Source organism: Conger conger, chromosome 16 (assembly GCF_963514075.1).
Source record: "Conger conger chromosome 16, fConCon1.1, whole genome shotgun sequence".
Taxonomy (NCBI): Eukaryota; Metazoa; Chordata; class Actinopteri; order Anguilliformes; family Congridae; genus Conger; species Conger conger.
Genome location: NC_083775.1, coordinates 34148961 through 34176924, shown reverse-complemented (window position 1 = coordinate 34176924; position 27964 = coordinate 34148961). Strand labels below are relative to the sequence as shown.

Genomic DNA, 27964 nt, shown 5'->3' with positions numbered 1-27964 from the left:
GAATAGCGTTGAACCAATGAAAACACACATTGTGGGCGGGGTTGCCCCGAGGCAAGGGGCAAATGTTCTGCAGTGAGAACCAGCAAGTCCAGAAAAGTGTTCTATCGCTACTGTGAACGAAAAAAAAAGTAACAGGTAAATGACTATCTAAGGGGATTTTAAGCAGGTGGAACCTCACATATTTGATGCTAGAAACAATGAGTGAAAAGGGTAGTGTACGGCTATATTTGTTTTTAATGTTAATAGTGCATAGATCCTGCAAGTCTTTTAAATGGAAATGTTTTTCTCGTGTTACAAGAAAAGAAAGACCACAGCATAATGTTAAGCTATTGTTTTTTGTGTGAAAACATCTGGCCAAACTAGCTAGCGAACGTTAATATCATAGTTAACTAGTAACTAGTGACATAGTATATTGTTTAAAATCCCCTGAGATAGTCGTCACTTACCTGCTAGCGATCTTTGGCGATACAGGGCTTGTTGATGAATAAATGAACACACTTGTGGGCGGGGTTGCCTCGGAGCAACCCCGCCCCAGAGAACAGTTCTGCAGTTACCCGGCATGCTTGTGCGATAAGTATTTCTAAGATGGCGACCGTGCATTTGAGAATCGGAGATTTGGTTTGGTGAGAAACGTTTAATTGTGTTAAATTGTAAATTTTGTTGTATAATGCAAGGCGATATGTTTACATGGCCGTTTATTTTTTATATTTTGTACCGATTAACAGGAGGTGCAAAGAAATGGTCGCACATTGAGCTGCCGAACGTTGGCAAATGACGTTCTGACCCAAACAAACCGAGTTAGCTCATTTTCATGAGAAAGTAGTTCGTTTGTTAGCAGAATAGCTGCACCCTGAAATGAATCCAAATATAACCAGTTACATTTAATAAATCCATTTAAAACGAATTTTAGTAGTGTTTTTGCCTAATTGTTGACGCAAACCATTAAGATGTTTTGATGTTTTACTACACAGACGCCTGTATTACAGATGGCTAGTGGCAGAAAAACTTGCTCCCTAGCTTGTTACTATAGCTAGAGCTAACTATCTTGTGCTTTCAGCAATTGTATATGAACAATTTAGCTGCTAACTAAGATGGAGACTAGGTAACTTATTAGCTAACGTTATAAGACATTACAAGATCATACTCCTACTCCACAAGCGTTAATGTTAACGCTTACCCTTTAAAATAAATAGCAGCTTGGGTAACGTTAACCAAGATAGGTTGCTAACCATTTTTTTATTTATAGTGAAGGGCCTTAGCTGGTGGTATCGGCAACTCTTGCTAAGTTTTCTGAATTGCTAACGTTAACCATGGGCTTGGCGTATGCAACGGTAGAATCCTGTGCAACTAGCTTAACGTTATAGACTAGTTTCACATGCCTTATCCAGATATAACATTGCAGCTTGTTTCCCAAATATTACCCGTAAGATAGCAAGCTATCGTTACTATCATGTTTTATAGGGGGAAGCTGGGACGGTATCCACCTTGGCCAGGGAAGGTGAGTATCAGTTTTTTTCCCCCCAAGAAAAAATATTCAGGCTCACTTAATATAATAACAGTAGCACATTCCATGCTAATTGTTAATTAACCTTGCACATATGTTTACTCCTGCAAGTGCCCCATGTAATTTTACCGGTTTTCGTTTTAGGTCGTAAGCCCTCCAAAGGACTTGAAGAAGCCAAGAGGCAAAAAATGTTTTTTTGTGAAATTCTTTGGAACTGAAGATCAGTGAGTACACATCTTATCCCACTTTAATAATTTCACATTCTGACAGCATGGCTCTCGTGCACCTTCCCAGAATGTTCCTCGGTTCAGTATGTGGGTTGTATTTCTAGCGCCTGGATAAAAGTGGAACAGCTGAAGCCTTACCACCCCCACAAGGAGGAAATGATTAAGATCAACAAAGGGAAGCGCTTCCAACAGGCGGTGGATGCAGTGGAGGAGTTTCTGAAGAAGTCTAAAGGAAAAGAACAGGTGACTGGGTTATCTACTGCTGTGTAAGAACATGTATTTCTATGTAAAGTCCTCATTGTTTTCACAACAGCAGCAATGCACTTTGATACGAGACTTCAGCCATTTTCTTTGATATACTTATTGACTTCTGAGACTAGGAAAACAAACACCTTGTAGCAGGCTAGGCTGCTTGTTTCAGTAGTCAGAATTTCCATCGTTGCCTGTGGCTCATGTTAACCAGCTATTATTGCAGGGATCCCATAATTCTGAAGACAAAAGCAAGTCGGCCGTGTTTGAAGTGAAAGGCCGAAAGAATTCTGGGAAAGCTGTGAAACTGCGTACGGAAGAGGAGGATGACCCGGGTGTGCACAGAGGAGGCGACAAGGTAAAGGACACCCGCCCGTGCGGGGAGTTTGTGCCGCATCAGGGGTGGACAAGAAGCTCTGATCCGTTCCAGGACTTCTGCTCTTAATTATTTAATTGGCTCAGTTATATCTTTATCTGGCATTGGTATAAGCTCCAGTCGCTGCCCCAGACTGCAAGTGTGTCCTCAACATTTTGCAGTGCTCAAATGCAGCAGTTAAACGGTGTCGTTTCTAGAGGTGTCAGAACTATAAACTCTGGTAATTGGTTGGAACAAAGACCAGCACACAGGCCAGACCTCCTGGACTGGGGTTGTGCACCCCTGGGTTGTTTATTTATTTACTTTTTTTTTTTTTTTTTTTTTTGTGTGTGTTTGAAACAGAGCTGAGGCCCAAGGCCTCTTCTCCCACACCTGCTATGGGGTCAGGTTACAGTGGAGCATTTGTTTCCTGTACTGTTGCTCCTTGTTGTTAAGTACGCTCCCTTTTCCCCGAGCACAGCTCTGCTGAGCTTACCGGGATTCTGGCTTGTATGCTCCCTGCTTCACTCGCTGCCTCTAGTTCCTAGAAAGTCACAGCCTCTGTATCTCAGACACATTTTACCTGATAAATGTAAATACAAGGTGAATGTTCTTCGTTTCTTCTTTAAGGATTTATCTGACTCTGACCCCGAGCCTTCCTCTGTTGAACGGCTGGTGCCTGGGACAGTCACAGGATTCAAATGGGACAGCAGTGTAGGTCATACGAACGCCGTTCTCTTCTGATGTACGACAGAGCGTGGCTCAATTCCGTCTGTGCGCAAAGTGAATTCAAACCGATATCATTCTGTGAAGAATTCTATTCTGCATTTTTCAGTTCATTAGATGAATTTTGGTTCATTTCTCTCTTTTGACTGAATTGAAATTGATTTCACCTTTGACCTCAGATCTGCGGCATACACTCAGTGACCCCTTAATTGGGTAAACCTGTACGGCAGTCTGTTAATGTAAATGGATAATAAGCCAATCATGTGGCAGCAACTCGATGCATAAAACCATTCAGACATGGTCAAGAGGTTCAGTTGTTGTTCAGACCAAACATCAGAGTGAGTTGCAGTTCTGTGGCGAGAAAATGCCCTGTTAATGAGAGGTCAGAGGAGAATGGCCTGACTGGTTCAAGCTAACGGGAAGGCAACACCAACGCAAATATCCACGTTACAACAGTGGTGCGCAGAAGAGCAGCTCTGCATGTGCAACACATTGCGCCCTGAAGCTGCTGGACTTCAGCAGCAAAAGACCAAGAAATTGAATAACTACCGAATAAAGTGGTCACTGAATGTATACACAGTGCCTTGAAAAAGTATTTACCCCTTCCTTCCTGATTTCCTCTTACTGCATATTTGTCATACTGAATGGTTTCAGATATCTAGACAAAAATGTAATCTTAGACGAAGGAAATCTGAGTATAAATCCAAAAAAAGTAATTTAAGAACACACGTTTCTTTCATGAAATAAAATTGTAATCAAACACCCGAAGGTAAGGTAATTGCTCCCCTAAACTTTACGCACCACCTTTAGCAGCAATAATTGCAACTACATTCTTTCTATAATTTGATATCGGTCTTGCATATTGCTGTGGAGGAATTTTAGCCAGCGGAGTTGTTTTAAGACATATCGGTAGGTTTTCGAGCATGAACTGCTCATTTCAGGTCCTGCCACAGCATCTGTCTTTATGTTTAAGCCAGGAACTGTGTAATGGTTTTCACGCCAGTCCTGGCAGGCTTGTGTGTTCTGGTACAAACACCAAATTCTAGCCCAAAAAAGCACTGGAGGAATGGAAAACTGTACTGTGGTTGCAGAACTAGGCCAAGTTTGATTAAGGTCAAGATTACGGTGCCTTACGAGGAAGACCTGTACGCTTGTATTAGCATGGCTTCAAGCTGCTGATATATTGAGTGCCTTTCATCGTGTTGTGCCAATGTAACTACATTCTAGATTTAACTCTGCATGTCACAGCAGCAGCAGCAGCAGCAGCTCTCTTTCCAGAAGATTCTCCCATGTAACTGTTTTCCCCATTGTAGCCAGTAAAGGATGACCCTCATTTCCATCACTTTCTGCTCAGCCGGTCTGAGAAGGTAAGCAGCAGCACTGCTGGACTGCACTGTGTGTAGCATAGCTTCGCCTCCACAGGACCTCCACAAGCAGAGGCGTCTGCCACCCTAGTCCTGGAGAGCCCAAGGGTCTGCTGGTGTTTGTCGTTACTCAGAAATACGTTTATGGCAGGAATGGGGGGGGAAACTCACAATATGTCTAACATGTTTAAACTTTGCTACGTTGCTACCCAAATGATAGCTCAGAAGTGCTTTTTTAAAGAAAGTTGTCAAGAGCAAATATTGTGGCCTGCGTCAGATTTCAGACGGCCGAAAGGTGCTGTATATGATGGGCAGTACAGAGTGGACAGCTTTGACTGCATTGAGAAGATGGCGTCACACAGCCACTGACTGTTGGTGTCTTGCATGGTTTTGTGTTGTTCAGTGCTGTTCAAGTAAACTAGTTAATTGTCAACTTTATTTACAGGAATGTGCGCTGTGAAACCAAATGGCTGCCTTTTCCGTTCTTTGCAATGCATTTTGAGCAATGACAGGTCGTTTGCCACCACTTGCGCTTCGAAAGCGCTAATACTTTTAACTGTGTGCCTACAGCAATCGCCGTAAGAACGGGAATTTTTTAAATAATATTAGCTCTTAAATGCACAAAAAATGCAGAGATTTTTGAAAACTTTAAGCATGTTTGTATGTCTAGTAATTGAATGTTTAGAAGTCACAGCACAATTTTTTGCTGTTGGTTACACATTTCACCTGCTTTACCTGGTATGTTGAGTCAGAATTGCATATTGATTTTGAGGCAAAAACCTAAACCTTCAGAACCCGTAGCTCTCCAGGGTCAGGGTTGCAGAGCACTGCATTAATAATTAACAAATTACATTAGTTTAGTAATTTATGAATTTAATTTCATGAATTAACCTCCCCCCCAATGATATGTCATATCATTGTGTGTTTTGGAGTACCCTGCTCCTTGCGGGTTGCATATAATGTTTGCAGAGAGGCCTTTAGTTTATTTGAACGTGCTTTTGAATGCAGCGTTGTTATTTGTACCGAATTGTCCTTCTGTTCGGGTGGGTTTAACAGTGTGATCCGCTGCTTCTCTGCTGCGTATGCTTTAACCTGTGAAAGACATTCTCTAACGCAGAACTGTCGACCTAAACTCGGTTTATTTTCTTCACAGCCTGGTTCATCGATGGAGCCCATCAGCAAAAGGCTGAAGATTATTGAGGAGGTAAGTTAGCCATGACTGAAGGATATTTTTGGATGTTTGTAACTACTGTCAAATTTATTTATTTGAATTCAGATTTCATATTCACATTTTTCTTATGTACATTTGATTACTCCGTGATAACTTGGCTGTCAAGCTTGTGACTGACCGTGATTACATGCACATCATTATTCAGATCTTTTTTTGGGAAACTAAAGTATTCTGATTACATGCAGCCCATGCCCAATTCTTATTCTGAAGAGCAAAACTTGCTTACGCCTTATTCTGAATATACGGAATCTGATTATACGTTGCATATGCTTCTACTAATCTGAAAATTAAATGTCCCCACCTCATTCCTCTTAAAACTCTTAAACACGGTGTGCACATGTACAGAGTCAGCCAGCTAGTTTATTAAGTATATGAATCTGGATGTTGTCATTTAAATAAGTGGTAAATGTGCAAAACGGAATTTCTTTCAGCGCAAACGACACACCGTCAGTCTCATAAGTACGTTTTGATGTAATCTGCAGATAAATACATCTCTGGTTCATTTTCCGTTTGAAGTATAACTTCATCTACATTAATCCCAACGATGACTTTAAACAGGATGCGGGATCGACTTCTATCCAAGCAGCAGACAGCACAGCCATCAATGGCAGCGTAACCCCCACCGATAAACGGTAATAATATGCGTGTTATGCCGGTGTTTCTCCATTTCACTCCCACTGCTGTTTTCCCTCAGTGAAGGTAGTCATGAGTTTCAATGGAAAGATTCCATAATGCCCTCGCAATACTTCCCAGTTTATGGTCATGTTACTGTCTGTAAACCCTTCAGTCTGCAGTATGTTATGCATGTCTGTGCCGCGAGTCAGACCTGGGTTGGATCGAACACATAATTGTTTTGGATTCAGATAATTACTTTTCTATGCTTTACTGAGCTCTCAAAGTGCACACCCTCCTGTCAGGTCCTCTCTGTTAGCTTGGTTGCACCAGGCATGATCAGTCAAGCACAGAAAAGTATTTGAATTAGGAGCCACGGTGGCACACTGCTAAAGTCGCGGACCTTGATGCAGGCATCGCTTCGTTTGCGGTCGCACCCCGAGCTGAGTTTGGCCGGCTCACATGGAGCGGTGTAATTGGCTCTCCGCTCCATGGGGGTGGGGATTGGTGAGATCGGCGCGTACAACAGCACCCCGGGCTTCTCTGAATCACGGTCGCGGGCAGGATGATGCAGCTTGCAGGAGACGTGACGTTCTCAGGATGGTCTGACCCATCCGGGCCCCCGGGGGATGGGGTAGTTAGAAAAGACAGGGCACAATTGGCTATTAAATTGGGAGAAAACGGGGGGAAATCTGAAACGGAAAAAGGATTTCAATCCAAAACCTTTGACCCAGGTCTGACTCGCAGAACAGAAACATGCATAATTTGCTAGAGATGCGTCGTAACTGCAGACAGCAAGTGCATGCTGAACATTTAATTCTGTTGGGCTTGTTACTGTGCTATGAGTTCATGCTGAACGTTTGTTCATTCGGTTGTGCTTGTTACTGTGCCGTGAGTGCATGCTGAACGTTTAATTCTGTTGTGCTTGTTACTGTGCCGTGAGTTCATGCTGAACGTTTGTTCATTCTGTTTGTTGTGCTTGTTACTGTGCCGTGAGTTCAGGCTGAACGTTTGTTTATTCCAGGATAGGATTCCTTGGACTGGGTCTCATGGGAAGCGGAATAGTTTCGAACCTGTTAAAGATGGGCCACATTGTGACTGTATGGAACCGCACGGCCGAAAAGGTAAAATGGTTCTCCTTCTCCACATTGGGACATAGTCCCATATCCGATATATTCTCATTTTTGAGTTTACGTTACAAATAGATATAATTTATCTGTTCGATTGGAGCCACACCTGCTTATGGAAATTTGTGTATTGTGAACCGCTGCTTTTGTCTCTTTCTGTATTGAAGTCTGTTCTTTCTGCATGCAAGGTTTTGGTTTTCAAAGTGGGTAGAAGTGAAATTGCAGTTGAAATTGTACTTGCAGTTGAAATTGTACTTCCCTCTAGGGTCTTTCAGTGCACTTATCCATGGTTATGGGTATGCACTTTGTTGTACGTCGCTCTACCAAATGCCATTAATGTAATGTGATGCAGAAGTGTTGTGGTTGTGGCTGTGTAATGTTGAGGAATACCCAGAGTGCTGACCTCGCCGAACTCTCCCTCGTTTCAGTGCGACCTGTTCATCCAGGACGGTGCCCGGCTTGGCCGGACCCCGGCGGAGGTGGTGTCCATGTGTGACATCACCTTTTCCTGCGTTTCAGATCCAAAGGCAGCCCAGGATGTAAGTGCTGACTTGGTTTGACCCGTTTACATTTTTGGCATTTCATTTTTCATTTGTTTAAATGTGTGAATGAACAGATTTGTGAAGTGGCTTCTGGGAAGGATAGGGTTGAGGTAAAGGTCCTTCGGCTCATTAGAGCGCGGTATATATGCAACATGTGAACACAAACTGGTTTTGTGTCCCCCAGTTGGTCCTGGGGCCCAGTGGCGTCCTGCAGGGGATCAGGCCAGGGAAATGCTACGTGGAAATGTCCACGGTGGACCCAGAGACTATCACAGAGCTATCTCGGGTACGTACTGTGTGCAGTCTTTCACAGAACTACCTCAGGTACATACTATGTGCAGTCTTTCACAGAGCTATCTCAGATGCAGGATGTGCCCAGTCTTACAGAGCTGTCTCAGGTACATACTGAGTGCAGTCTCACAGAGCTATCTCAGGTACATACTGTGTGCAGTCTCACAGAGCTGTCTCAGGTACGTACTGAGTGCAGTTTTTCACAGAGCTGTCTCTGGTACATGCTGTGTGCAGTCTTCACCAGACTGCTCTCTCAGTCTTCATTGGAGTGCAGTCTTCACCAGACTGCTCTCCCGGTCTTCATTTTGAACGTGGCGTTTGTGCTCACAGGTCATCACGTCCCGAGGAGGCCGTTTCCTGGAGGCCCCAGTGTCCGGGAGCCAGCAGCTGTCCAACGACGGGATGCTGGTTATTTTGGCCGCCGGAGACCGGAGCGTGTACGAAGACTGCAGCAGCTGCTTCCAAGCCATGGGGAAGACCTCGTTCTTCCTCGGTCTGTAGAACGAGCAGCACTTCAAAATGTTGTCACTGGAACACAATATGCACATGTTTCAGTTCCAGGTGTTGGTATATAAACATACAAAGACCCCTTCCTGATTCCCTCTGTTATTGCATATTTGTCGCAATGAAAGGTTTCAGATCATGAGGGAATGTAATATTAGAAGGGAAACTGAGTACACACAAAGCACATTTCTTTTTATTTAATTTAATGATACGAAAGTTATCAACTTATTTCCGCTGTCAGAAACATTATTAGAAAATGGAACGTAAGTGTTACAGTTGAAGTCAAGGTCTGGAAGATCAAGAATGATTTCAGATAGAACAGCTCGAGACCTGGTGAGAAATGTAGTGACTCACACGTCGCTGCAAAAAAGAGTAGCAAACACAGGTCTAGCTGTTCACAGGACAGCTGTACAACGTACTTTAAACTACAAAGACCTACATGGCAGTGTTGCCAGGAAGAACAACCTCAACACAAAATTAAGCGTCTTTAGTATGCAAAAAACACTGCAAAGCCTGACGCCTTTTGGAACAATGTGCTTTGGACCGACAAACTTTCGGGCGCCACCAAAGAAGGTATGTTTGGAGAAGAAAGTGTGAAGCCTTTGTAGAGAAGAAGACCTTCTCAACTATGAAGCATGGAGGTGGTGTGGCAGCTGGGGGCACAGGAAATATTGTGCAAGTGGAAGGAAGAATGGATTCCACTGAATATCAAGAAATTCCAGAGGCTCATTTTCAAAGGTCACTCCAGACATTGAAGTTGCTGTACATGCCAGGAGGCTGAAGAATATTTCTGAGCGAGAGGTTCTGCCCGGGAGCATGGGGAAAAATTCCAAAAGCAAGAATTGAAAGACTCTTAGCTGGGAACAGGAACCATTTGCAAGCTGTTAATCGTTGCTCGAGGATAAGTTTCAAAGTACCAACTAACAGGGTTCCCAAACTTTTGCACAGGGCCTTTTTTTCCTTTTTTAAATCATTTTGAAACTCAAAAAATATATATTTTTAAATTCTTCTTTTTTTTTTTCTTTTTTTTTTTGCCTTAAAATTCGAAGAAATGTCATCTTAATGCTGTACCGTTTACAGGTCAGGTTCGCTTCTGTTCACTTGGATATTAATTGTCGGGGAATTGTACCTAGCTTGAACTACTGCAAGCCAATCTACCATTTATCCATTGAAAGCTTAATGTCAGGTGTCGGGTAATTGTCCCGCCCCCGCCCCCCCCCCAATGAAAACGTGCGGAGGTGGGGGGACAGCCTGTTCAGCCTGTTTACTGTTTGCTTGTTTGTTTGTTTTTTACACCCTAATTTAAATGTATAATCCTTGCGTGGCCTCTTCCCTACAGGTGAAGCGGGCAACGCTGCGAAGATGATGCTGGTCCTGAACATGGTTCAGGGCAGCTTCATGGCAACCATCGCTGAAGGGCTGACGCTGACTCAGGCCACTGGCCAGTTGCAGCAGACCTTCTTGGACATTCTCTGTCAGGGGCAGATGGCAAGCATTTTCCTGGATCAGAAATGCCAAAGTATGTATTTTACCAGTGTTTTTGTGCACAAATTCACTTGTATTTACATTCAGTTGTGATGGGCAGGTTCATAGTAATAATTTCTGTGAGTCGATCAAGTGGTTTTTGTTCATTATTATTTGCTGTAGTTGTAAAATTTCCCTTTTTTGCTCAGATATTTTACAGGGGAACTTCAAACCGGATTACTATTTGAAACACATTCAGAAAGATCTTAGGTTAGCAATTTCAATGGGCGATTCTGTCAATCATCCAACTCCAATGGCAGCTGCTGCCAATGAGGTAAGGTTCAATCTGCTTCGTTTATGCTTAATACCTAATACCTAATACTTAATACTGTGACCATCTACTTGGGATCTGTATCTTCACTGGATCACACATTGCAAGTGTACCTTAGTGTGGCCAGTAATCAGTATACCTCTAAAAGCATGTAACATAGTTATTAGAGGTGGTGATATAAGGTGTTCATGGGAACGAGCTCATTATTTACTCATGCCATGGGCTATAATTTATTTTATAAGTTGGTCACACTATTATAGCGATGGACTGGCCCTTCACAATGTTTTCACCCACCACGGATTATTTCTTTTAATTAATGTAAGTTAATTCTCTTTGTGTAGCAGCCTCAATTGGGCCAGGTCTATCCCATCTTCAGTGCTCGCACTAAATGCTGTATATTAATAAGATGCACCCATGTGAATTTTGTGTCTGCATATGGCCAAATGCATGACTGCACTTTTGATGCAAATGGAGACTTTGTAGTTGCTAGGCAAAACAAAAAGCACACTCTTTTGACCCAAGATCAAGTAGAAACTTGGCTATGCAAGTGAAGGTGAACCCAGCACAGCACAGCACTGTCCTGTCCTTGACACCATCTTCAGATCATACTCATTTCGCCTGTAGTTTTCACTCCAGCATATCAAAGGCAAGTTCAGTTGGATTCAGATCTGGTGAACGACTTGGCGAGTCCAGAAATTTTATTGTCCCATGACTATAGAAGAAATCGTTTTATTATAACGATGTTGTAGGATTATCGCATACAATTAGCATTCAATAGCCAATTTATCCTCATATTGATTAATTCTGAATTGTAATTTGAATACAGTTGCGTTGTGTGTTCAGAGATGCTCTTCCCGTCAGCTTCGACCAGTCTGGCCCTTCTTCTCTGACCTCTCATTAACAAGGCGTTTTTGCAGCTCACTGGATGTTTTGTTTTTCGTACCATTCTTACTAAACTATAGACTGTTGTGCGGGAAAATACCAGGAGATCAGCAGTTTCTGAGATACTCAAACCACACTGTCTGGCATCAACAGTCATTCCATGGTCAAAGTCAGTTAGATCCTATTTCTTCCCCAACAGCTGAACCACTTGACCACGTCTGCATGCTTTCATTCATTTACTTGCTGCCACCTGATTGACCAGTTAAATATTTGCATTGACAAGCTGGTGTACAGGTCTACCTAATAAATTGCTTAATTGCTCACTGCTATGTCTGTTTTATTGACCCTTTATTGAATTGAAGGGAAGTTGTAAAAAGGTTTGTTTTGTCTCCTAGGTCTATAAGAGGGCAAAAGCATTGGACCAGTCTGACAATGACATGTCAGCGGTCTACAGAGCCTACATCCACTGAGCCAGTAGACCTACTTCAAACTCTGGACCATCCATCCCCCCCCCCCCCCCCCCTCCCTTTCCCATATTTTTTAACAATGTGATCTGATTTCTGCCTGCCTTGGTATTTCTTCCCACAAACAATGGGAACTTCAAGCAGCCAAATGTGAGCATTGCACTGACTTCGCAAAAGAGCTAAATGTATAATAAAATTGAGGGTATTCAACTTCTTTAAACGTGCGAGTTTAAAAAGTGTGTAAATATACACTTTGTTAGGTGGCAGTCAGTCTTATGGGTGAAATGAATGCAGTGTGTTCTTTGTGATTTTGAGTTTACCCACTGCAGTCTTATTTGATGTGTTTCGGTTAAGGTTTGTTTGTGCACATCTGCACACATTCAGTTTGTTTTGTTCATATAACTTACTTTGAATGTCCAGAATTCCTTAAATTGGGAAAATTGTTCACAATACAAACAGCCCCATGACAATGCAATTTCAATGCCTTAAAGTTGTAACCCTTGACTAATAGATGTATTTATTTATTTCATTTTCTTGAGCTATCATTCAATCAATGCTTTTTGGCTATACATTTATTGACCATCCTGAAAATGGGGGTAAAGTGACAATTTATGTCTTAGGAATTTAGAGTATTCCAATGCCTTAAAATGCAGTATGTATTTTTATTTTACTGTAAGACGATGCAGAGGTTAGTCCTGAACTGTGAAACTTCAGTGTCATTGATTTATGTCAATGAGTCATTGTAACAATCAGCTGCCATATATTAAGAGGCATGTTCAGTGTTTCTAGGCTTACAAACCATCAACTTTTACTTGTGAATTAATTTGCAATTTGTTTACCTGTGGTTCATTCCATGGCAAAATGCTATCCAGTAACAACAAATCATCTCACTGTAGTGATACAGTTAGCATGATTTGAAACCAGTTAGCGACTTAGAATTTCTGGTGGTAGAGGCCTATGATTATTTAATGCAGAGTGTAAAGAGCAGCTAAACGGAGAATGATCATTTGTGATTCATTTTTAATTAGGGACCCCCATCCTGCTGCCTTTATGGATTGAAAAATATCCATGACCAGTTTTATTTTATTTTATTATAGTACGCTTTATTTCGCCTTAACATTTTCTGATTGCGAAGAGTGAAGACTGCCAGAGGTCGAGTTTCAGGGAGGAAAGGCAGTGGGTAAATTTTTCCACGGTCAAGGTAACTAACACTATTTTATTTTATGAAAGCAATAGTTGCTTTCATATTAATTCATTAAATTTTATGGAAGATTAATTTACTGGCAGAATAAATTATGCGCAAATTGTTATGCTTTTAGCCCTTTTCATTTGAGTAAATATTGTTTGAGATGTAATTTAAGGAAGTTTGAGAAGATTTGAAGTGTTTTAAATGTGCAGACCATTTCTTTTTTTTGGCACAAATCCTTTTTACGGAAAATTACTTTGCATGTCAAAACTGGTCAAAATTACCCCACTTCTGCTTGTTTCAATAAGCATTTTCTTCTACCAAATACAGATGTGAATTGCTTGTTTATGGCTGTTCCATAGAGCTGTGTAAAAAACAAAACTTTTACTAATTTAAATAAGATGTAAATAGCCCAGTTACAGTCACGTGGCAGTAATATGCTGTTGATTAGACTCTACTGAATTTATTAATAATTTAGTGTCCTATTACTGTAGATTGGTCTGTTAAGTGTTTGCACCGGGGTTTTGTTCCTGTTTTTCTTTTATTGTAAATTGATTATTGATGTGTAGCACACATGCACTCACAGATCAAGTTTAAGGGCACGGAGAAGTTCAATTGGTCCCATTAAACTGTCGCTGTTTGGTTTGGGGAGTATTTATAATTTGTTATACCGTTGGAAATGTCAAGGCATTTTGTGTATTTAAATTAAGCCTTTGCTGATTAAAGAAACAAAATACTAAATTTGTCGAATGGCTTCATTCTCATATGCTATTCACACGGACATTTTTAAGGGTGACACCAGCCGGAAGTGGTATTCCAAGAAGAAGTTAGGGGAGGGGACCCCAGGTAACAACATTCCCCCTGATGCTCGCGATCTCCAGTGGTTGCCGGAGGTGTAGCCATTTAATCTTCTGGTGACACTTCTTTTACGTATTAATGAAGTTGATCAATGTCATTAAAATTTTCACTGGTAAAAGTTTGTTTAGTTGTCCGAACAAGAAATCAACATGTCTAATTAAATTATAACCGCTCATGATTTTTTTACTGGTAAGAATGACATTTTTACCACTTAAAATTTCCTGAATTTCGCTCTTTTCCACAATTGTTACTATTAAAGACTAATTCAACTAATTTTACTAGTAGAAATTAAAATGAAAGCTATGACATCGAAATTCTGGCTATTCCATGTCCGCATATCCATTTTTACAATGTCAATGCATCCAATCTTTTTATGACTAGTTCTGATTCACGTTCAAGGTATTTGTTTCCGATCTCTGAAATATAGTTGAGACTGGTCAAAAATGTTGACCTGGATTTACAGAATTACACGATTTTTTTTAGTATAGGTATCTTTAATTTTATGCAATGCATGGTAACATATGACCAGTCTAAATTTATTTTTAGAACAATTTGAATTATTGAGGAGTGAAAATAGAATTCTAATTGAATTAGATATCTTGATTTTTTTTCTTTTATTATGACTAGTACAAAAAGTAAAAAATAAAAAACTTTTTTACTGGGGTCGTAAAAATAAAACTAAGGCGTCTTTTGGACCCAGGGATGTAGAAAACGTTAATGTGGAATGTCCTTTCAGTTTGGCTTGAAGCCGCGTTATCAATTAGGCCTACAGACGTGGCAGGCTTAGGAGATGTGGATCTACTAAATGATGTCCTTTCCCTAGCGGTAGAGATTTTGTTCCTGTTCATCCCTTAACGTTTTGGTACGCAGTGCGCATTCTGTGCCCCGAAAACGCCCATAGCCAAACATGGCAGCCTCCGCGTCTGGCTTCATGCGCTGTGGAACAACTCCCATTGGTATCCATGGAATCAGTAAGCGGAAGCTGTCTCCATTTATTGTACAATGGGAGGAGCAAAACTGGAGTCAACCAATGTCAAGTATCGAACGGCACAGAACAATTCTGTGATGTTAACAAATATTTACTAGCTAGCTAGTCAGGGCTACGATAAGAAGTGGGGACATTACCACTGTATTCATGGCTCTTCACGCATCGCAGAGACTTATGTTATCTGATCTGTCTAGGATGTCAGCGGCAAGCCAAGCCGAAAGAACCGTTTTGGTAAGAGAAAATGGTTAATTTATGTAGTCAAGCTGACTAACGTTAATTCATTTGCACGACTACAATTTCAGTTGTTCATATCGCTGGGATAAATATGGTCCCTGGCTTGTTATATAGGCTAGCTGACGAGCTGGAAAAAGAAGTGACAGTAGCATTTAAGTTAACCTGGCTCAGCTTGTACATTGCAGTTGTGATACAACACATAATCGCAGTGTCATGTAAAAACTGTTCTTTCATGGTTGTACGATGATCAATTTACAATCCTGCGTTGGTCTTGTGCATGTGCTGAATATGCAAGTTGACCGTGGGAAAAACAACAGCTCTTAAGCCGAGGACAGGCCTGACAATGTCGCTGGACCTTAATCAAGCAGGACATATCACACGCTATTGCTTTGATTTTTATAAGTCAGTTTACAGTTTCAACTGGTGTAATGGCATGTTTAAATATAATGCATGCCGGGATGATAGTTAATACAAGCATGACAATTTTTCATTATAATGTTTCAGGAGGAGGAGTTCAAATGGTTGTTGAAAGAAGAGGTGCATGCTGTTCTGAAGCAGCTACAGGATATTCTGAAGGTACGATTTCTTATTTAATTTATATTTTATTTGAAGGCATTATTAGTGGCTTACAGTCTGGTCTTTGTGGTTAGTTTAGTTTCGGTAGTGTATGCATTTATTAAAAGGCATAATATGCAGGAATCTTTACCTTGAAAATATTATTTTAAAAAACCATGCTCAGTTATATCTGTGACATGTTGGCAGTCTCTGCCTTTGCGCACATTTACAGAATCCCTTCTCCCCTGACTGTATTTTTACTTCTAAAACGTGTTTGGGACGTTTCTGGGTACACTCTTTTCTATTTGGCTATGGGTGGGTGTGGCTGCAGAGCTGGTGGAGTTCGATTAGGTTTGTAGCTAATGAAATAAGAAAGCTAGAAACTAGCTAGCTAATGAAATAAGAAAGCTAGAAACTAGCTAGGTAATAAAATAAGAAAGCTAGAAACTAGTTGGCTAATGAAATAAGAAAGCTAGAAACTAGCTAGCTAATGAAATAAGAAAGCTAGAAACTAGCTAGGTACTGCAATGGCAGAGGTGAAGAAGCACAAGTACATCAAAGCGAAACAATTCGTTCAAATTGTCAGTCTTTGAAATGCTTTACCTCGATGGTGACCGCTATCGAAAAGCAGAGATGTAAAACGGCATAAAATATAATAGTTGAGTGAGTGGGCGAGGTCGAGGACAGAGGAGGAGATTTCTTTGATTGTAAACACTTTACGTTTCTATGGAAGTCTTCTGATACTTTTACATTTATTGATTTCTTTCCTGGAAAACATGTTTCTGTTGTATGTTCTTCTCCATACAGGAAGCCTCACGCCGCTTTTCTATGCCAGCAACAGGCATAGAAAGCCAAGTTAAGCAAGAGAACTTCATACTGGGCAGCTCAACGTAAGAAAAACTGAAGGATAAGTGTGTCCACATTTTAGCCTTTTAGCAGATACTCTTGTCTCGTACGGATGGTGCAGTGGGTGGCACTGCCGCCTCACAGCAAGGCGTTTGAATGGGTTTGAATCCCGGCCGGGGCTTCTCTGTGTGGAGTTTGCATGTTCTCCCCGTGTCTGCGTGGGTTTCCTCCTACAGTCCAAAGACATGCAGATTAGGCTGATTGGAGAGTCTAAATTGCCCGTAGGTATGAGTGTGCGAGTGAATGGTGTGTGTGCCCTTCGATGGACTGGTGACCTGTCCAGGGTTTATTCCTGCCTTTCGCCCAATATATGCTGGGATAGGCTCCAGCCCCCCTGCGACCCTGTTCAGGATAAGCAGGTTAAGATGATGGATGGATAATCCAGTTATACTGGTATTTACTCTTAACAGTTTGGGTTTGGCTGGTACCTTGCGCAAATAACTTTCTTTTCATTTCTTACTGCTTGTGATGTCTTCCATAATTCCTTTGACTTGCAGCATGGACCATGTGAAAGGAGTACTTACTTTGCAAGGAGAAGCACTTACCCAAGCTGTGAGTGCCATTGTATTATTCTCTTTCGGGATATTAGAATGTGTAGGATATCTCTACACATTGGGATATTAACATGTTTCTAAATAAAATTCTCTAAAGATAGCATTAACAGTGAACAGCAAATGAATGCATCTAACGTTTACTTGTATGTCTGTTCAGCATTTAATTAGTGTTTTTAGCATTGTGTTGTATAATGAAAACCAGGGAGTGTGCTTATTTAGATTTAAGAAGCCTGTAACATGTGACTGGCTCATGAAGACATAGTCATGTGTGGGCTAGGGTTGGCCAAGGTCACCCAGATAGTATCCTGGCCATCCCATTCCGCTTGAACCATAAACCCAGTTGTGAAGCTTTTTAGTCAACATTAAAAATACAGGATGGTGCAATAACCACACCCACCTGTAAGCAGTATAAAAGTCATGTACTCTTTCTGTAGGGACATGCCTTTTAAACATTAATCAGAGGTAATCCTTTTACGTTTTTTTAAGACCGGAGGGCTTGTGGTTTAAATGAATCACTTTCTTTTAATTGTTGGTTTGTTGTGTGCTCTAGGAGTTTGGCACTTTATCCATATAATTTCTTTCACAGGATATCAACATAAAAATGGCGAAAAGTAATCAAGTCTTGCATTTTACATTCCGGGATGACAAGCAATGGAAATTACAGCAGGTACTGATTTATTTCTGTTATATTTCATAGTGTCTAGACCTGCAGGGCTGTCTTATGTGTCATAGTGTCAAAGTGTCCTAGTCTTCATGTTCTGAATTGTACATGAGAGTCTTTGAATGTTGTTACTAAATGGAGGCATTATCAGTGTTATTTTCTGTGATGACACATTAAATGAATAGGTTTGTGGTATCCTAGCAACTGGACAGAGCAATTGCAAGAAGGGCCAAAGACTAGGCTTTAAGTGGGAGTCTCAGTGTGGCAGTTAGTGGCAGGGGCCTGCCTAGGGCTCAACAGTAAGGCCTGCCAGAGTTTTGTCCAGGGCAAGTGAAATGCTCATTGTAAATGTAAAAAAGCCTAACTAGGGATGGGAGTTGGAAACTTAACAATATCTATAATCTCTGTATTTAGAACATCAGCGACATGAACCTGGTGTAAACTGGCAGTAATGATGCTATGTCTCTTGGCATTGTCCCTACTCAATTAAACATTAAATAAAAATAATAATAAAAGCACTTACCCAGGTGTACAATTTGACATTTCAAGCAGTGTTTATTTGAGCTGTGTCTATATGACAGAAGATGGTCAGTTGATGTCAAACAACATAAAACTGTCATACTGTTATCCGTAAAATTATGACAGATGCTCCAGTTTTATGTCACTTGACATAACCTGACATCATAAGTTAGCTGCTATTTCATGTGTATGACAGTGTTATGTCAGCCTTATGGCGAGGCGTTCAACTAGTGTTCAACCGCTAACCTCCCAGCATACATTGTTTTTTTCGCCATGTGTAGTTCCATTCCTGATATGAATGGCTACTGGAGACCCAGAGGTGTTGCTAGAGATCTGAGTCTACCTGCTGTTTCACTCTAGATCCAGGATGCCAGGAACCACGTGAACCAAGCGCTTCAGCTGCTCACGAGCAGGGACGAGGCATACCACTTTAAAACGGGAGCCCAAGTTAATAAGGTGCGTATTCGCACAGGACCCGCCTTCTGTGCCTGCCGATTGGTGTTACAAATGTCCATGTCAGTAATGGATGGGTCAGGGAGCCAGTCACAGTGCTCATTATTTTCCTCTGTTCATTTTGAAGACATCCAATTTGCGCTGAAATGCCTGACAAAAATAAATAAATAAATAAAAATAAGATAGAATGAGTGTCTGTCTCAGATTCAATGCTTAGGCTGCCTCAGTGAAATGGAGGAACGATTACATTTTATTTGGAATCCAGGGAACTGTCTGCCACCACTATATTGCTTTAATGCAAAAAAGTGTTGTTTAACTTAAAGCACGCCGGAATTGTTTGCCGAATTTTTGTAGTCTCTGACTGAAAATGAGATTTTAGCTATTTGCGTTGTGTCACAACAAAAAAGTAAAGAGCAATGAATGACATTTCTCCTGACAGTGAGAGGAGGAAAAAGGAGAGTGACTTATCTCATTTAAACTTCGAGCAGGTTTAATCTTTGAGCAGGTTTAAACTTCGAGCAGGTCTTTCTTGCAAAGCACTCTTGATTTCAGTCAGCGAGCAATCGCAGTTATTCTTGCGAGATGTTTGTTTGTAATTATTTGTGGTTAGAAGCCAGCTGTGGAAGTGCTTAATTAACGAGCGTGTTCCTGGAGCAGCTGATGGACGCGGTGATGCTGCAGCTGACGCGTGCCCGCAGTCGCCTCACCACGCCGGCCTCCATGACTCTCCCCGAGCTGGCCTCCAGCGGGCTGATGGTGAGCCTGCCGCACACCCTCCCCTTCCCAAAGGCCCAGGCCATTATGGGGCGGCCTGTGGCGTAGTGGTTAAGGTAAATGACTGGGACACGCAAGGTCGGTGGTTCTAATCCCGCTGTAGCCACAATAAGATCTGCACAGCCGTTGGGCCCTTGAGCAAGGCCCTTAACCCTGCATTGCTCCAGGAGTGGATTGTCTCCTGCTTAGTCTAATCAACTGTATGTCGCTCTGGATAAGAGCGTCTGCCAACATAATAATGTAATGTAATGTCATTTTGGGGATTGCCCCACTTTGGCGATTCCCCCCCCCTTGCAAATTAACAAATTTCCACAGAAGTTTTAGAACTTGGAACATATCACCTTTTGTATCAGATCACCTGATTTACAGGTGAGCAAAAATATTGGAACATGTCACTGACAGGTGTTTTTTCACTTCCCTAATGTGTTCTGTTTTTTGATTGGTTAAACAATAAATAGTTCTGAATGTCTACTCTTGGTTTTAGCCTTGGGGTTTTGCCTGTGAATACTCCATTTGTGTTAGAAAAGATGAACCAAATGAAGACCAGAGAGCTGTCTTTGGGAGAAAAGCAAGCCATTTTGAAGCTCAGAACCATTGCAGAAGCATTGAGGATAGCTTGTACAAAAACTTGGAATGTCCTGAAAAAGAAAGAAACTACTGGCGTACTGAGCAACAAACATCGAACAGGTCGACCAAGGACAACAACAGCAGTTGATGACAAAAACATTGTGAGAGCTGTGAAGAAAAACCCCAAAACATCAGTCAGTGACATCACAAACAATCTCCACAGGGTAGGGGTGAAGGTATCCAAACCGTTCAAAGGAGACTTAGAGAGCAACAATATAGAAGCTAGATGCAAACCACTCATCAGTAGTAAGAATCAATTTGCAAATGAACAAATTTCCACAAAAGTTTTAGAACAAAGTTTTACGGACTGATGAGACCAAGATTAACCTCTACCAAAGTGATGGAGAGGTGAAAGTGTGGAGAAAGAAGGGATAAGCTTGTGATCCAGAACATAGGAGCTCATCTGTGAAGGACAGTGGAGGAAGTGTCATGGCTTGGGCTGGCATGGCTGCTTCTGGAGTGGGCTCACTAATCTTTATTGATGATGTAACTCATGATGGTAGCGGCAGTGGGGGAATACCCAAAATGCCAGGATGAAATAAGGTGGCCGCACCAAGTTCAGTTCCGAATTATGAAAGAGGAGAGAGCAATTATATTCCCCTGCTCCCTCGCTTTTTCATCCCTCCCGCCAAGGGCATATAATGCACGCTTCCGTGAAGAAGGGAAATCCAAGCATGCATTTTTGTTTGTGGTTTGAGGTTTAAGATACTCTCACAAGTGTTTTGGCAGACGCTGTTATCCAGAGCGACGTACAGTTGATTAGACTAAGCAGGAGACAATCCTCCCGTGGAGCAATACAGGGTTAAGGGCCTTGTTCAAGGGCCCAACGGCTGTACGGATCTTTGGCTACACCAGGGATCGAACTGCCGACCTTGCAGGTCCCAGTCATGTACCTTAACCACTACGCTATAGGCCACACTCTCTAGTATCAGTAAAAAATAACATGGGGTGGTTGTTGTGAATTATTCATGAACATTCCAAAGTTATCCGAAGGACGAAGGAAACGGTTCCGCACAGAGCCGAGATTACTTCCTGTATAGGCTGCGATTGCAGTTCAGTTCCATTTTGTTTTGTTCTATCCTCGTCTATTCCATTTCGTTTTGCCCTATCCTCGTCTATTCAATTTTGTTTTGTTCCATCCTCGTCTATTCCATTTTGTTTTGTTCTACCCCCGGTTCTCCCAAAGCTTGCTTGATGCACGTCACAAAATTAGTCAGCAAATACCTCCCTCCAGGGAAAGGGATGTGTTAAAAGTGTAATCCAGCCCAGCCCCAGTCTCTACAACTTTTCTTTTGTTCCTCTTTGCGCCTCCCCCAGAAAATGTTCACGCCCCCGGTGCCAGGAGACGTGATGGTGAACTTCTACATCAACCTCAGCAAGCTGTGCCTGACTGTATACCAACTGCACGCCCTCCAGCCGAACACCGGCAAGGTAGCACCGTGTGCCATTCCCACACTCCCAGTGTTTTAACAGCCTTTAACAGCCAAGGTAGCACTGTGCACCATTCCCACATTCACAGTGTTTTACTCAGGAGTGAGTGTATTTTAACAGCCTTTAACAGCCAAGGTAGCACTGTGCACCATTCCCACATTCACAGTGTTTTACTCAGGAGTGAGTGTATTTTAACAGCCTTTAACAGCCAAGGTAGCGCTGTGCACCATTCCCACATTCACAGTGTTTTACTCAGGAGTGAGTGTATTTTAACAGCCTTTAACAGCCAAGGTAGCGCTGTGCACCATTCCCACATTCACAGTGTTTTACTCAGGAGTGAGTGTATTTTAACAGCCTTTAACAGCCAAGGTAGCACTGTGCACCATTCCCACATTCACAGTGTTTTACTCAGGAGTGAGTGTATTTTAACAGCCTTTAACAGCCAAGGTAGCGCTGTGCACCATTCCCACATTCACAGTGTTTTACTCAGGAGTGAGTGTATTTTAACAGCCTTTAACAGCCAAGGTAGCACTGTGCACCATTCCCACATTCGCAGTGTTTTACTCAGTAGTGAGTGTATTTTAAAGAAGGTATTGCCTATCATGTTGTGCATTTCCAATGCAGTATAGACTACTTGAACGGGAAATGTATATATTTGTTTATTTATTTATGTTTTTGTGCTGCATGTGAGACCCGTGTTGAAATTCTGTCTCTGTTTTACTGTACAGAATTATAAGCCTGCTGGGAGTTCAGTGTTGCATAATCCTGGAGCTGTGTTGTAAGTGTCCCCTATATTACTTCACTTCCCCAATATTACATTACTTCTCCAATTACAGTTTTAAGTGAAGTATTCTGAACAATACTCATATTGAATTAAACATACTCATATTGACAGTAGTGTTTGCCAGCGATATTTTTCAGATTGTACCCTTTGCCTTCATGTGCCATGTACTGCATATTTAAGTTGCATATATCCATTTAATAATAATAATAATAATAATAATAATAATAATAATATACAGTCCCCTCCAAAAGTATTGGAACATCAAGCCCAATTCCTTTGTTTTTGCAATACACTGAATATATTTGGTGTTGAGATAAAAAGATGGACATGAGACAGGAGTTCAGAATTTCAGCTTTTTTCCTGGTATTTACACCTAGATGTGTTAAACTACTTAGAACATACCACCTTTGGTATCAGACCAATTGTTAGGTGAGCAAAAGTATTGGAACAGAGAGTATTTAAGTAAATAACACTTCATATTTGGTAGCATATCCCTTGCTTACAATAACTGCATCAAGCCTGCAACCCATTGACATCACCAAACTGTTGCATTCTTCTTTTGTGAAGCATTTCCAGGCTTTTACTGCAGTCTCTTTCAGTTGTTGTTTGTTTTGGGTGGTGTTTCCTCTTCAGGAGGTGAAATGCGTGCTCAATTGGGTTAAGGTCTGGTGATTGACTTGGCCAGTCTGTAACCTTCCACTTTTTCTCCCTAATGAAGTCCTACATTGTGTTGGCAGTGTGTTTTGGGTCATTGTCTTGCTACATGATGAAGTTCCTCCCAATTAGTTTGGACTAATTTCTCCATAGGTTGGCAGACAGAATGTTTGTGTAGACTTCTGAGTTCATCCTGCTGCTACCATCATGAGTTACATCATCCATAAAGATTAGTGAGCCCACTCCAGAAGCAGCCATGCCACTTCCTCCACCGTGCTTCACAGATGAGCTCCTATGTTTTGGATCACAAGCTTATCCCTTCTTTCTCCACACTTTCACCTCTCCATCACTTTGGTAGAGGTTAATCTTGGTCTCATCAGTCCATAAAACTTTGTTCTAAAACTTTTGTGGAAATTTGTTCATTTGCAAATTGATTCTTACTACTGATGAGTGGTTTGCATCTAGCTTCTATATTGTTGCTCTCTAAGTCTCCTTTGAACGGTTTGGATACCTTCACCCCTACCCTGTGGAGATTTTTTGTGATGTCACTGACTGATGTTTTGGGTTTTTTCTTCACAGCTCTCACAATATTTTTGTCATCAACTGCTGTTGTTGTCCTTGGTCGACCTGTTCAATGTTTGTTGCTCAGTACGCCAGCGGTTTCTTTCTTTTTCAGGACATTCCAAGTTTTTGTACAAGCTATCCCCAATGCTTCTGCAATGGCTCTGAGCTTCAAAATGGCTTGCTTTTCTCCCAAAGACAGCTCTCTGGTCTTTATCTTCATCTTTTCTAACACAACTGGAGTATTCACAGGCAAAACCCCAAGGCTAAAACCAAGAGTAGACATTCAGAACTATTTATTGTTTAACCAATCAAGAAACCGAACACATTAGGGAAGTGAAAAAACACCTGTCAGTGTCATGTTCCAATATTTTTTCTCACCTGTAAAAATACCAGGAAATGAAAGATGAAATTCAGATCTGCCATCTCATGTACATCTTTTGATTTCAAACTTAATTGTCTTCAGTGTATAGCAAAAACAAAGGAATTGACCTTACTGTTCCAGTTCTATAGGACTGTAGGTGCAAGCTGGAAAATGTGGGGTTCAAGCAGCCTGATCAATGTGTAATGATTGGTGTACTTGCATACACATTTTAATCTTACTCTGTAATTTTGGTGTGATTAGACACGTTTTAATATTACTGTTTGATGATTGGTGTAATTACAGATTATGTTTTAATCTTACTGTGTTGAGTGATCTCTGCATTTATCTGTGTTTTCCGGTCTCTTTGCTGCCAGTGAACTCAACAGCACCAGGTTTGAAGTCAGTCATGTACAGAAGGTGGAATGTGTCGTTCCATGGCTCAACGACACGCTGGTCTTCTTCAGCATCTCTCTACAGCTTTGCCAGCAGCTGAAAGATAAGGTGGGTGAGGCAGGGCGGATGGGGTCTCCACAGGGTGGGTGGGGCCTCTGAAGGGTGGGTATGGCCTCAGCAGGGTGGGTGGAGCCACAACAGGGTAGGTGGGGCCTGATAAGGGTGGGTGGAGCCACAACAGAGTGGGTGGGGCCTGACCTTTAGCCTTGGAGCTGCCCAAACTGTTAAAAACATGAGCAGTGCCTGCTGATGACAGCAAATGTGTAACAGTGGCGTTACATGAAAGGGTTCAAAAGTCTTGGGTGACGACAGTTGACAGTATGCTGGTTGCACTCTGGTTGACCTCTCATCTCTTGCTACTTGTCTAATTGTGGATGGCTTAATATCTTAAAGTGCCATTTTTCCTGGCAGACAGTATAATTCAGTGGTTAATATAATTCTGATGAAATCTTTGTACTCACAGTTAAGAAAATACTTTATCCAGCCACTACAAGACAGACTTTATTCTTGTGTGGTGTAAATGAATAACCTTTCTAAATTCCATGCTGTATATTTTATGTAGTAACTTATAAACTTCCGTTTAATGATTAAATCTTTTGGAACACTCCTCTGGTCTTCTTTGCAGATTTCAGTCTTCTCCAGTTACTGGAACTACAGACCATTCTAGTCGGTGGGCCGGCAGCATCAAGTGTAACTATAATACCATGAGAATATTTATTTTTATTTTTGCCAGTGTTATTGGTTGCGGGCAATTTGAAAAACTCAGAATGTGTGGCTTAGTTCTGTATTGAGGTGATACTAGGACCAACATTTTACATGAACTGGACTGAACTGTACTATGAACTGCATCAGGGGCAGCGGAATGTTGGACTGTGCGATTCATCAGTTTGGACAAGGGATCCCGAGGTATATGTTCAAGGGCACGTGCAAGCGCAGCTGAATTCAGATCTGAACCGTCAATATTATTTCAGTATTTTTCTTGTTTGAATTTTGTGAAACGGCAGTCGTGGTGGCGCACGGCTAAAGCGCCGGACCTCCGTGCAGGCATCGCTTCGATGCCGTCGTACAACGGGGACCGCGGCCCGGGTCCCGGTCCTGCCAAAGCCGAGTTTGGGCGGCTCGCGTGGGAGCGGGATAATGGGGGTGGGGGGAGGGACTCGGCTGGGTTAGGAGGATCGCCCCGATGGCCTGGGGCTGGGGTCGTGGGACTGAGGCCATGCAGGTTGGGGGAAGGCGTTCCTCCCGGTCATTAAATCTCCCCAGGCCACCGGGGGACAGGGTTGTAGATGGTGTATCCTCAGCAGTTAGCAACTGGAATAGGTAGGTACAATTGGCAACCAAATTGGGAGAAAAAAAAGGAAAACTGAGGGGGGGGGGATTTTTTAAATTTAAATCTTTAAGTTTTTTTTTTATTTCGAGTCAGAAAATTGTTATTGACATTTCCCCTTATCTGGCTTAGCTATTAGAATCTATGTGAAGTGCTTCTGAAATGTAAAAGTTTGGACAAAATATAAAGTGACATGTAAGATGAATCAGACTAGTATATCTATTAAGATCCTACACATACTTTGTCATAAAATTGTTCCAATAAACTTCAGAATTGTGTACTCAAAACATAAAAATAAGCAAATGCTTTGACCAACTACAAAATATACTGGATGAAAATGATGTTTTTTAAAATGCTTTCTATGCAATTAAAATATAGATTAGTCAGATGAACAATCGATAGGAAACTCTTGTATATTGAGCTTAGATTGTGCTTTTGAACTGATTTCATAATGGCAGAGGCAATTGATGCAACAAATGAAATGAGATTTTGGCCAGACTCGCCACTTAAGCAGTGTTGCATGACCAAACAAATGTAAAAGCAATGTAAATCCTACAGCAAAATGAGACCATATTTCAGTACTATTAGCATCGTTTCCTGATTATGGTGTCTTGCACCATAGGTTTTGTTTGTTTATTTAATTGTATGTATTATTATTTGTCATAAAACATGCTTATTTATTTAAATGTGATTCTTTTCATTTCTTTGTTGAATGTGCATTTACTTACTTCACCACCACCCTGTAAATCTAGCACTCACTCTATTATTGAATAAGAGATGAGAACCTAAATGAACTGAAATGAATAATCACTAAATAAATACTCTAAACAGGAATAATGGCTTACCAGTTTGTTCACTCCAGTAGTGTTTTTCTTATTTTTCTGCAGTATATAAATTAACTTGTGTGTTCTAAACCATCTACTCTACACAATGTCTGCCTAGATGTATGAATATATGACCTAATTTGCTGTATCACATCACAGACCTACTTTACTGCATAAGCTGCATTGTTACCGAGGTGTTGTTTTTTTTTTTTGTTGGACTCTTGAGGATTGAATATATATATTTTTTATATATATATATATATATGGCAATATCTGAAAGCAGCAATAATTTGTATACTTAGCCGTATAACCGTTTCTGTAAAGGTATATTACTACTAGCATGATCATGACATATTCTATTAAAGGGATGCACAACTGGATTTCTAAAAAAGGATTTTTACAGCTTTGGACAAATCGCACCGATTCAGTCCTGTTTGTTCATGCTTATTCTATTCGTAAAATAAACATTAAATATAGTTTAAGTTTTCAGATCTTGCCACCTTGTGTTTCTAACTGTCAGGACTAGTGCTCTGCTGAAAAGGTCACCCTGATGTCAACAAGGCAGTGATATCAGCAGGTCACCCTGATATCAACAAGGCAGTGATATCAGCAAGTCACCCTGATATCAACAAGGCAGTGATATCAGCAAGTCACCCTGATATCAACAAGGCAGTGATATCAGCAGGTCACCCTGATATCAACAAGGCAGTGATATCAGCGGGTCACCCTGATATCAACAAGGCAGTGATATCAGCAGGTCTCCCTGATATCAACAAGGCAGTTTTGTTATGCGGTTTTCCTCTCAGAACATTTGACCATATATACAGTACTGTGCAGAAGTCTTAGGCACCCTTTTTTATATAAATTTGGTCTTAGATGCATTACTGAGACAGTAGAAAATGTGTGATTTCCAAGAATACATTTACCCCCACAAATTGTATTTTTGGATTTCATTTCTGATAAAAACTTTATTGTGACTGTCTGGGATTGCCTGGAGAGCTAAAAGAAAGTGAGAGTGCCAAAGAACTGTGGCAAGTTCTTGTATACTTTTATAACAAACGTATACTAGCCAGCCAATTTACTTATATTTTTTGTAGTGATTTGATTACGTTTTACTGCTCTTTATTTGTGATATTTAGCAACTTTTCATTTCGTTATTTTTTAAATAAAATCTTCACTTTACAGAATTGAATGAAATGTTTATAAATATCACTAAATGTACAATTTACATTTTAAAACGGCGTCAGATGGTAAAACTATCCTGATGTTTTATCACAAAATTGAATATCCTACTTTATTTAATGAAATACAAAATATTCTCTACATTACATTTTTTGGGGGCAAATTCTTGGAAATCTCAAATTTGCCATTTTCTAGT

General features: G+C 41.1%; 2 protein-coding genes across 5 annotated transcripts; both read left to right on the top strand.

Moving 5' to 3' along the window:
- The first annotated feature begins 68 nt into the window (after window positions 1-68).
- Window positions 69-13800, top strand: glyr1 (glyoxylate reductase 1 homolog (Arabidopsis)). Of its 4 annotated transcripts, XM_061224249.1 has the most exons (16): window positions 70-623; window positions 1462-1498; window positions 1649-1728; window positions 1836-1974; window positions 2207-2338; window positions 2966-3049; window positions 4375-4428; window positions 5579-5629; window positions 6215-6288; window positions 7293-7392; window positions 7824-7934; window positions 8122-8223; window positions 8559-8721; window positions 10072-10251; window positions 10406-10530; window positions 11805-13800. In XM_061224249.1, the coding sequence occupies exons 1-16, from the start codon at window positions 586-588 to the stop codon at window positions 11877-11879; spliced, it is 1545 nt and encodes a 514-aa protein (XP_061080233.1). In that variant the 5' UTR covers window positions 70-585; the 3' UTR covers window positions 11880-13800. The 4 variants fall into 4 exon arrangements, with proteins under 4 accessions (XP_061080235.1, XP_061080234.1, XP_061080233.1 ...); XM_061224251.1 differs by lacking the exon at window positions 2966-3049 and having other exon boundaries at window positions 69-623; XM_061224250.1 differs by lacking the exon at window positions 4375-4428 and having other exon boundaries at window positions 69-623.
- A 1160-nt stretch (window positions 13801-14960) lies between these two features.
- Window positions 14961-26599, top strand: LOC133114791 (protein rogdi homolog). The gene is made up of 11 exons (XM_061224443.1): window positions 14961-15136; window positions 15644-15715; window positions 16502-16584; window positions 17098-17152; window positions 17741-17821; window positions 18695-18790; window positions 19445-19543; window positions 21506-21619; window positions 22348-22397; window positions 24357-24483; window positions 25061-26599. The coding sequence occupies exons 1-11, from the start codon at window positions 15053-15055 to the stop codon at window positions 25100-25102; spliced, it is 903 nt and encodes a 300-aa protein (XP_061080427.1). The 5' UTR covers window positions 14961-15052; the 3' UTR covers window positions 25103-26599.
- The last annotated feature ends 1365 nt before the right edge of the window (window positions 26600-27964 follow it).

Excerpts from the sequence above, each read along its gene's own strand:
- glyr1 (XM_061224249.1), top strand. The coding sequence starts at position 586 with ATGGCGACCGTGCATTTGAGAATCGGAGATTTGGTTTG. Across the intron at positions 3,050-4,374 it reads GATTCAAATGGGACAGCAGT|CCAGTAAAGGATGACCCTCA; the intron begins GTAGGTCATACG and ends TCCCCATTGTAG. Across the intron at positions 8,722-10,071 it reads GAAGACCTCGTTCTTCCTCG|GTGAAGCGGGCAACGCTGCG; the intron begins GTCTGTAGAACG and ends TCTTCCCTACAG.
- LOC133114791 (XM_061224443.1), top strand. The coding sequence starts at position 15,053 with ATGGCTCTTCACGCATCGCAGAGACTTATGTTATCTGATCTGTCTAGG. Across the intron at positions 15,137-15,643 it reads AAGCCGAAAGAACCGTTTTG|GAGGAGGAGTTCAAATGGTT; the intron begins GTAAGAGAAAAT and ends ATAATGTTTCAG. Across the intron at positions 24,484-25,060 it reads GCCAGCAGCTGAAAGATAAG|ATTTCAGTCTTCTCCAGTTA; the intron begins GTGGGTGAGGCA and ends TCTTCTTTGCAG.